Raw genomic sequence first — 10,777 nt, forward strand, 5'->3', positions numbered from 1 at the left:
CCTTGCTCTGTTTCTGAACAAAGGGGAAGGCCCCCCCAACCCCCCTGATTCAGCCTGTTTCTGTTCCCAAATAAGGGGGGTAGCTCCCCCAACCCCCTTAATCGCCCTGTGGCTATGGTGTGTGGACAGGGGGGGAACCCCCCTTAACCCCCCTGATCAACCCTGCTTTTTTTTGTGAACAGGGGGGGAAGCGCCCCAAACAACCTTGATCGGCCCTGCTCTTGTGGGTTTATACAGGGGGGGGGGCCCCCAACCCCCCACCCCCCACGGGGCCTTCTCTTTTTTTGCGGGGTAGAGCCATAACCTCTCCATCGGGCCTTCCCTTAGTGTGACAATGATTGCTCCCCAAACCCCCTGATTGGCCCTGCTCTGTGAATGATAGAAGACGGCGCCCCAACCCCCCTATCGGCCCCTACTCTGTGCGTGACAGGGGGGAGCTCCTCAACCTCCTGATGGGCCCTGCTCTGTGTATGACAGAGTACGGAGCCCCAACACCCCTGATGGGCCCTGCTCTGTGCATGACAGGGGTCAGCATCCCAACCCCCTGATCCGCCCTGCTCTGTGTGTGACAGGGGGCGGTGCCCCAACCCCCCTATCGGCCCTACTCTGTGAGTGACAGGGGGGAGCTCCTCAACCCCCTGATCGGCCCCGCTCTGTGTGTGACAGGGGGGAGCTCAACCCCCTGATCGGCCCTGCTCTGTGCATGACAGGGGGGAGCTCCTCAACCCGCTGATCGGCCCTGCTCTGTGTGTGACAGGGTACGGAGCCCCAACCCCCCTGATGGGCCCTGCTCTATGCGTGACAGGGGGTGGCGCCGCAACTTTCCTATCGACCCTACCTTGAGTGTGACAGAGGGTGGTGCCCCAACCCCCCAATCGGCTCTACCCTGAGCTTGACTAGGGGTGGCATCGCAACCTCCCGATCCGCCCTGCTCTGTGCATGACAGGGGGCAGCGCCCCAACTCCCCAATCGGCCCTGCTCTGAGCCCAACCAGGGGCTGCACCTAGGGATTGGGCCTGCCCTCTGCCACCTGGGAGCAGGCCTAAGCCAGCAGGTCATTATCTCCTGAGGGGTCCCAGACTGCGAGAGGGCACAGGATGGGCTGAGGGACCCCCCTCCCCCCCCCCCGAGTGCACAAATTTTTGTGCACCGGGCCTCTAGTACCTATAATAATAGGAAATGAAATTCTGCATAGACTATTAATATCATAGATGTTGGGGGTGGGGGTAAATCAAGGAATGTGTGAGCATATAAGTTCTTATCTTTATTAAAGAAAAGATATAGGTATAAACTTTTTAAAAGGAAATATTAAAAAGAAACATAAAAGTGGGAAAAACTGAAGTAGGAAATTAAGATGGTAGAAACAATCCAAATATATTTATAGTTACAGTAACTATGAACTAAATTCACCTACTAAAAGGCACAAAGATTGACAGATTAGAATTAGGCACATCTAAACATAAAGGCATGTGAAAAATCAGGCTAGGCCCAATTTTATATTAAAATTTAAAGGACGGGGGGGGGAATCTTATCAGTCTAATACTTAGAAAAAGTTGTATAGTTATATTAATACTAGAGGCCCAGTGCACAAACTTCATGCACAGGTAGGGTCCCTATGCCTGGCCAGCGATCAAAGCCAATCAGAGCCTTCTGGCTGCCGGCTGAGCCTTCCTTCTTTCCACGCTGCCCTCTTGTGGTCAGCACACATATTGAGGGGTCCAACTCCTGATCGGTCAAACTACCAAGGGGACAATTTGCATATTACCCTTTTATTATATAGGATCAGACAACATAGTCTTTTATTTTATTCTTTAATCGTCACCTGAGGACATGTCTATTTTTATTTATTTTTCATGATTTCAGAGAGAGGAAAGGAGAGGAAGAGATAGAGCCATCAATGATGAGACAGAATCATCCATCAGCTCCCTCCTGCATGCCACCAAAGGGGACCAGGCCACAATCTGGGAATGTGCACTGACTAGGAATCGAACTGTCATCTCCTGGTTCATAGATCAATACTCAACTGCTGAGCCATACAGGCTCAAATATGTACCCAATAAAATATCTGCAAATATATGAAACAAAAATTATATGAAAACATTTTAAAGTAGAGCCCAACGGGCGAAGCTTTGTGGTTAAGCATGAACCAAGAGGTCAAGGTTTGATTCAACTCAGGGCCCATGCCCAGATTGCCAGTTAGATCTCCAGTGGGGGAATGGGGAATCAAAAGGCAGCTGATCAATGATTCTCTCTCATCTTTGGTGTTTCTTTCTCCCTCTTCCTCCCTCTGAAATCAATAAAAATATTTATTTTTAATTTTTAAATAGAATACATGAAAACATTGATAAATTCACTATTATAGTGGGAGATTACTGTCATATTCCTATAAATTATTGAGAAGCCATGAAAAGCTCATATATGTATAAAGAGAGTGAGAGACAGAGATAGAGAAGAGAGATTTGCATCAAAAAACAGCAGAATGTACATTTTTTTACACATTTAAGACACTTATTAAAATTGATTAGGTACCATACCATAAAGAAAGCCTCAACAAATTTAAAGAAATAAGATCATTATAAACAAACAAACAAAAAAGAAATAAGATTATTTTATACTAGTAAAAAAGGGGCCCCTCAGTCTGGCCTGCACCCTCTCCAATCTGAGACCCCTCAGGGAATGTCCAACTACCTGTTTTGCCCACACTTTTAACAGATAACAGCTCCATTGTTGTTTCTTTCTTATGCTTAAAACCATTGGAATTAGTAGGTATTCAAAGTGTGTATACATTTTGGGGGGACCCCCTGTATATCTCTAGTCAGCGGTGAAAGAAACCAACAGCAGATTTGGAACCCTCAGACAGGAAACCTTGCTCACTCCCCACGTCTCCCCACTTCACTTTCCACCTTCGTGGGCAGCAGGAGAATCAACGTTTTCTCTCATTAATTCGGAAAAGCACGTCCTGTCACCCGCTGCCCGGCAGGAGTGCGCTAGGCCCCAAGCAAGCAAGGCTCAGTCAGGGCAGCCTTCACTCATGGGTGCTGGCACCCAAAGTGCACATTCCTCCTCTACAGTCGCCCCGACTATCCCACTGTTTCACTGAGAGGACGGAATTCCTCTCTGCCTCTGGGTTCTTGATCTTGAACGCTGACCAAAGGCACCTCAGAGAGGGCTGCCCGTGCCCACCAGGTGTGTCTGTCTGCACCTGCTCCTGCCTCAGCACCTGCATTAACCCCCCAGAGGTGACCTCGTAGCTGCACTGGCCTCCATGGGAACAGGGCATCACCACTCCACCCTCTCACTGTCATCTCACAGGTGCCCACCCTCAGCACCCAGAACACCCAGACACTCTCCAAAGGACGAGAGCACATCAGAGGGGATGTGTGCACATCCTGTGGGGGTGTTAGGCATGCCGGGTTGATGGAAGTGCAGTGGAGAGGCAGGGGGAACTTGTGCATGCCTTGGTTTGCAACTGTTGCAGACGTGGGAGGGTGACAGTGTGCTGGGGGATGTTCGCACGCCAGGGGGTGATGTGCACACCGGAGGCCTCTGCCTTTGCAGATCCACAAACCCCCGTGGTGCAACCAGGAGGACGTCAGTCTGGCCCGCCACGGTGGCTGTCCCTGTGATCCTGCACGTTCTGGGCCAGGAGGCGGATCTTGCGCAGCCACTCCTGAGTGCTGATGGCCTGCAGGCCCTACATCAGCTCAGCCTGCAGGCTCTGCTTGGCCCGCTCACAGCTGTCACCACTGCCATGTGGGGAGTACAGGCCGCTCGCCGCTGGCCTGCCACCCTTGTCCAGAGGCTCTCTGTGCTGCTCACCTGCCCAGAGTGACTGGGGCTGGGTGGAAGCCAGGCATCCTGCCCTGCCCGACCCTGGCCGATCCGCCCCTGTGCGAGCTGCCGCCCTAATGTGAAGGGTCATGGATCCGGGTCCCGGGACCGTGGACAGCCTCAAGCACTGCCCCCCACCCGGCAGGGTCACAGATCTGTGTCTTGGTCCCGTGGACAGCCTCAAGCGCTGCCCCCCGCCTGGCAGGGTCACAGATCCGGGTCCTGGGACCGCGGACAGCCTCAAGCACTGCCGCCCTGCCCGGCAGGTTATGGATCCAGGTCCCAGACCGAGGAGAGCCTCAAGCGCTGCCACCCCAACCACCAGGTCACGGATCTGGGTCCCAGACCATGGACAGCCTCAAGCGCTGTTCCCCGCCCGGCAGAGTCACAGATCCAGGTCCCAGGACAGCGGACAGCCTCAAGCACTGCCCCTCGCCCAGCAGTCACAGATGTGGGTCCCGGGACCGAGGACAGCCTCCCACGGTGCCCCCCACCTGGCAGGGTCACAGATCCGGGTCCCAGGACCACGGACAGCCTTGCCCGCTGCTGCCTGCCTTCAGTATACAAATTAGCCGCCATCTTGTTGCTTTAGGGTGGGGGTCCCCACTGTGGTGCCTGGCCAGCCTGGATGAGGGGATGATGGCTGTTTCCAGCTGGTCACACCCCCTTCAGGGTGCCTGGCCAGTCTGGGTGAGGGGCTGAGGGCCGTTTTCAGGCTGGCGAGTGACTGAAGCTCCCAACCTCTCCTTTTTTCTTTTTTTTTTATTCTGGGATTTATTTACCTTCTATGGCTGTCACAGGAGCTGAGAGCTGCCTTTAGCTCTGAGGCTCGGCTCCAGCTCTGAGACCTCGGCTGCTGAGAGCAGGCACTGGGTTTGTTTGGATTCTATAATTGAAACACTGTTGCGATGCTGCTGGCTGAAGCCCTGCTGGCTGAAAGCAGGTTTCTGGAGTTTGTTTAGCTTCTATATTTGCAACAATGTTTCTTAAACTGCAAGCTCAGAGGCCGGCAGCGGCAGGCGGGGAACGTTGGCTTCCTCCATCACTGAAGCAAGCAAGCCTCCTGTTCGCTTCAAGCTGCCTGGCTGCCGGCCGCCATCTTGGTTGGCAGTTAATTTGCATATCGCCCTGATTAGCCAATGGGAAGGGTAGCGGAGGTACGTCTAATTACCACGTTCCTCTATTATTAGATAGGATATTACTGGGGAAAGATATGGTATACAATATACCACAATTAAACAATTCCTACTTGTGTCCACCCCACATTTGTTTCTTCACAGAATGACTATTAACATACCCAGGGACTTTCCTTTTTAAAGAATTTATACTAACCTTCTAAACATTCATTCTTGCTTGTTTTGAGGCTTCTTTCTAAATTCAATGGCATTTACTCTACACAGGCTTTGGAAGCTTGCAAAGATGCTGGCTTGGTGAAATCTCTTGGTGTATCCAATTTTAACCGCAGACAGCTGGAGCTAATACTGAACAAACCAAGACTCAAATATAAGCCAGTCTGCAACCAGGTACAGTCTGACAAGAGGGTGGGATGTGCCAAGGAATTTCAAGAGTTACTTAACATAAAGGACCATGGGTTAGGTGTCAGAAAGGTTTGTGCTCACTCTACAAAAAGACCCTGGACAAGTTTTTAACTTCTCTCAACTTATGTCTCTTAAAAAATAACAAATAAAGATTTGAAAGTTTAAATCCAGACCAAAGTAACCCCCAAAAATTTTTGAAGAAATATAATGATGGGAACAAGACCTGCCCGATATTAAGACAGTTGGAATAGAAGAGATTAAAAATGGTAGCAGAGTAAGTGGATGCTATACAGACCCACTTCCAGGACCAAACTGGAATTGCAACTAAAATACAAAAAAAAACCCATCCTGAGTAATCAACTGAAGACTAGCTGGAGAGAACCCTGATAACCAAGCATGGAAAATGGAGACCTCAGAGAGACTGTTAGGAATGGTGGAGATGTGAAAGGGATGGACGGGTTCTAAGAGACAGCAGATGAAGTTCTGGAGATATATCTCAGCTGTGGGGGGTTCCAACTAAGAAATCTGGGGTCTAATTCCCAGGCTGGGCCCCCAGCAGAGAGCACCAGAACCAGAAAAGGTGTCCACATAACATCTGGCTGTGAAAAGCAGCAGGGTTGCTGTCAGCCAGCCAGAAATGGCTGGAAATGCCAGCACCCTCTTAAAGGGCCAATGCACAAAATTTAATGTGTAGCCACTCACGTTGGGCTCTAATAGAGGGAGAGCAGAGTGGACTGGAGCTCTGTGAGCAGAAGCTAGATTTGGGGTCTCTGGATTAGCTCAGAATGCAGACACCCTAACCCTAGCTGGTTTGGGCTCGGTGGATAGAGCATCGGCTTGTGGACTGAAGGGTCCTAGGTTCGATTTCAGTCAAGGGCACATGCCCGGGTTGCTGGCTCGATCCCCAGTGAGGGACATGAAGGGGGCAGCCGATCAATGATTCTCTCTCATCATTGATATTTCTAGCTCTTTCTCCCTCTTCCTTCCTCCCTGAAATCAATCAAAATATATTTTTTTAAAAAAAGAAGAAGGCAGACACCCCAGTTGCCTATGCTGAGTCAATCCCTCATCCTGTGGAGGTCATCTTTCTCAGGCAGACCTTTGCTATCCAGGCGGTTTTTTACTAGGGGGAAGACAGTTGACCCACCCTATTGAAAAATCTTTTGCCCCAACCTGTGGAGTTTCTGAGGCCCATCAAGAGACTGAGAATAGCCTTAGCCAGTTTTTCTCATTGGATAGAGCATTGGCCTGTGGATTGAAGGGTCCCGGGTTCAATTTTGGTCAAGGGCACATGCCTGGGTTTTGGACTCAATCCCCAGTAGGGGGCATGCAGGAGGCAGCTGATCAAAGATTCTCTCTCATCACTGATGTTTCTCTCTCTCTCTAACTCTTCCTCTCTGAAATCAACAAAAATACATTTTTTTAAAAGAGACAGAGAATAATAATTTATAGGAAGAAGCAATTGCTCCAATTTCCCAGTTGGTAAACCTCTCACCACACCTGTGTATGATTGCCTAAGGACTACTCAAGACTGAATCCAGTCAGACTCAGACAGAGATGGGTCTCTGGAGGCTTTGAGTCTTTGCCTGATCTAATTAGTCAGAAACAGCATTTGACACTGTCCTTCACTAGAGATTGGGAATCATATCAAATCTACCTAATATATAGTCATAAACCCAAACAGGTAGCAATAATGAGAAGACAAAAAACAAACACCACATAATAGAACAAGAGAATTTTCCAGAAGAAGAGATAAATGAAATGGAGACAAGAAATTTATCTGATATAGAATTCAGAATAATGATGGTAAAGATGCTCAACAGTATGAAAAAAGATATAGTAACTATGGGAAAAGAACAGTTGAAAATAAATAATGACCTAGTACTAATAAAGAACACATTGGAAGGAATACACAGCAGATTAGGGGAAGCTGAGGATTAGATTAATGAATTAGAAGACAGGACAGAAAAAAATCACACAGAGAACAAAAAGAAAAAAACAATTAAAAAACAAGAAGACAGCTGAGCTGTGGGACAACACGAAATGGAAAAATATTCGCATAATAAGTGTACCAGAAGGGAAAGAAAGTGAGCAAGAGACAGAGAACATGTTTGAACAAATAATAGAATATTTCCCTCACCTGGTGAAGGAAAAATTCACACAATTAGGAGGCAGAGAAAGTCCCAAGCAAGAACCTAAAGAGCCCAACACCAAGACACATCATAATTAAAATGTCAAAATTAAACCAAAAAAAGGAGAGAATCTTAAAGGCAGCAAGAGAAAAGCAATTTATTACCTACAAAGGAGCTCCCATAGGCTGTCAGCTGATCTGTCATCAGAAACTCTACCAGTAAGAAGGAACTAGAATGAAGTACTCAAGGTAATGAAAAGCAAAAATCTGAAACCAAGATGACTATATCCAGCAAGGCTATCATTCAAAATAGATGGTGAAATAAAGAGCTTCCCAGACGAAAACAAACAAACAATCCAAAAAAAAAAACCACGCCAAATGAGTTTATCACCACCAACCAGCATTGCAAGAAATGCTAAAGGGACTGCTGAAATGAGAAGAAGAAATAGAAAGAGAAAGCTAGGCAAACAGAATACAAATGGTAGTAAAAAAGTATCTATCAACAATAACCTTAAATAAAAATGAATCAAATGCTCCAATCAAAAGACAAAGTGTAGCTAAATAGATGCAAAAACATGACCCAACTATATGCTGTCTACAATGAGACCCACCTCAGAGCAAAAGACACAAATAGAATGACAGTGAAAGGATGAAAATAAATTTTACATGCAAATGGAAAAGGAAAAAAAAAAGCTGAGGTAGCAATACTCATATCTGCCAAAATGGGCTTTGAAATGAAGTCCATAACAAGTGTCAACAAAGGTCACTTCATAGTAATAAAGGAATAGATCCAACAAGAGGGTATAATTCTGGTAAACATATATGCACTCAATATAGGAGCCCCTAAATATATAAGAAAACTTCTTGAGGACTTTAAGGGAGAGATAGACAATAATACAGCTATCATGGGGACTTTAACACCCCCACTTACTTCACCGGATAGATCTTCCAAACAAAAAATTAATAAGGAAACCGTAACTCTAAATGACACACTAGATCACATGGATTTAGTTAACATTTCACCCCAAATCTTCAGAATATATATTCTTTGCAAGTGCACATGGGTCATTCACAAAGACAGACCACATGTTAGGACACAAAACAAGTCTCTACAAGTTCAAGAAGATGGAAATCATATCCAGCATCTTCTCAGATCACAGAGGAATGAAATTAGAAATCAATTACAGTAAAAACACCCCAAAACATTCAAACACATGGAGGCTAAATAGCATGTTATTAAACAATGAATGGGTTACACCAAGGAGATCAAGAGAGAAATAAAAAATGTCCTTGAAATAAATGAAAATGAAAACACAATAACCCCAAATCTCTGGGACACAGCAAAAAGAGTCCTGAGAGAGAAGTACATAGCACTACTAGGCCTACCTCAAAACCCAAGAAAAATTATTAATAAACTATTTAACCCTACAACTTAAAGAATTAGAAGAGAACAAGAAAAGCCCAGAATAAGTAAAAGGAATGAAATAACAAAGATTAGAGCAGAAATAAATAACATAGAAACTAAAAAAAAAAAATAAGTCAATAAAACCAAGAGCTGGTTCTGTGAAAAGATAATCAAGATTAATGAACTGTGAGCCAGACTCATCAAGAAAAAGAGAGGATCCAAATAAATAAAATTAGAAATAGAAGCAGTGAAGTAACTATTGACACCATAGATATACAAAGAAATGTAAGAAAATACTATGAACAACTATATGACAACAAGCTGGACTATGTGGATAAAAAGATATATAGACTTTTACCATAATGTAAGATTAGTGCAAGAACCAATAGTACAGATAAGTAGAAAATAACAAGGCCCAAGTATAATAAAAATTTCATGCAAAATATAATAGGAAGAACTAGTGTCAAATGGATCGGTTTTTTAATAAACTATTTAACCCTATAACTAATGGTGTGGAGAAATGCCTAGTTATGTGGAAACAATACAGATCTTAGCCTCATACCATACTTCAAAATTAATGTCCCTACGATTTAGAGTTATAGAGAAAGACAAAGACATTGTAATACTACACAAGAATTTCAGTTTTCTGAAGCTATGGACAGAAAAGTAAGCCATGGAAAAAATATAATGAAGATGTTAAATTTAATAGTATAAAAATGTTAAATGTAAAAATATCAGAAGCAAGGAGCAAGTAAATATAGATAATTGTATTTTTAAATATAATATTAAAGAGGTTTATATCCTTGTGAATTAAAAGTCTAATTAAAATCAATGAAAAAATAGAATACTAAGGCTCAACAGGAAAATGGGCAAAAGTAATGAATAGAAATTTGCAAAAGACAATTTGCAAGATTAGTAGACATATGAAAATGTGTAATTGTGGTAACAATAACAGAAATGTAAATTTAAGTGTGATGACATGCTCCCCCTCCTGAGAGCATGCCAGCACCTTTCTCTTCCCCTTCTTCTTCCCTCTCAGGCATGCATCTCCTAAACTCTAGGGGATTCCAGGAGACCTGGAATCAGGGGAGCAATGGCCAGAGGCAGCTCAACCTGGGCTAACCCCCTGAAACTGTCTCCAAAGCCCCCTTTTCTCTGATTTGGCTCACTGAGAAATTAGTGTTTTTAGTAACTTAAAAAGTTTGGCATGAGTCCATGACAGAAAGAATGAATTATTACCTACATCATGACCATAGCTAAAATGGAAGAGTGGCTATTTTACAAGTACCACTTCCAAACTGACACCTAAGCTAACACTATACAATATGCTCTCAGGTATACAGAGTAGCAACCTTTGACTTCCTAGCTGACCTCCATCCATCCCTATATTCCTCCTTTTTCCCTCACCCGCACATCTCCTTCCTACACCCCCAAGAACAATATTCTGTCATTTAAATGTTGAAATGACAATAGGTTTCTTACAAATCTACTTATATAAAAACCATGGGTGGTGTTCATCATGACCAGGGTCTGGCTGGCAACCAACCGGAAGGAAGTCAGTCCTGCAGGGGTTGTCCTGGCAATGGCTGCACCCTCCCTGAGCTGTTTCCCGGGAGCTGTTTCGGGCAAGGTCCGGGTTTGTGGCAGGAACCCGCCCTGGGAGCGTGGTTCCCTGAGAGTGTGCCGCACCAGCACGGCCAGGGGTGAACCTGAGTGGGGGCAGCTGAAAGGCTTAGAAAAGACAGAGAAGAGAATGAAAGCCGGGACTCGGTGGGACACTGCTTCTCTGAGAGACAGCGATAACGTCCACAGCCATGCCTTTATTTTATAACAGAAGCTATGAGGCAAAGTAAGGGCGTGACCACGATGTTT

General features: G+C 45.4%; 1 protein-coding gene across 1 annotated transcript in view; it reads left to right on the top strand.

Annotated features, from left to right (window-relative positions):
- Positions 1-10,777, top strand: part of LOC102419360 (3-oxo-5-beta-steroid 4-dehydrogenase-like) — a 53,951-nt gene that overhangs the window by 23,769 nt on the left and 19,405 nt on the right. Inside the window, exon 5 of the mRNA XM_006104011.3 lies at positions 5,232-5,422. Coding sequence (XP_006104073.1) covers positions 5,232-5,422 — 191 coding nt within the window. The remainder of the gene's footprint in view (positions 1-5,231; positions 5,423-10,777) is intronic.

Source organism: Myotis lucifugus, unplaced genomic scaffold (genome assembly GCF_000147115.1).
Source record: "Myotis lucifugus unplaced genomic scaffold, Myoluc2.0 scaffold_532, whole genome shotgun sequence".
Taxonomy (NCBI): domain Eukaryota; kingdom Metazoa; phylum Chordata; class Mammalia; order Chiroptera; family Vespertilionidae; genus Myotis; species Myotis lucifugus.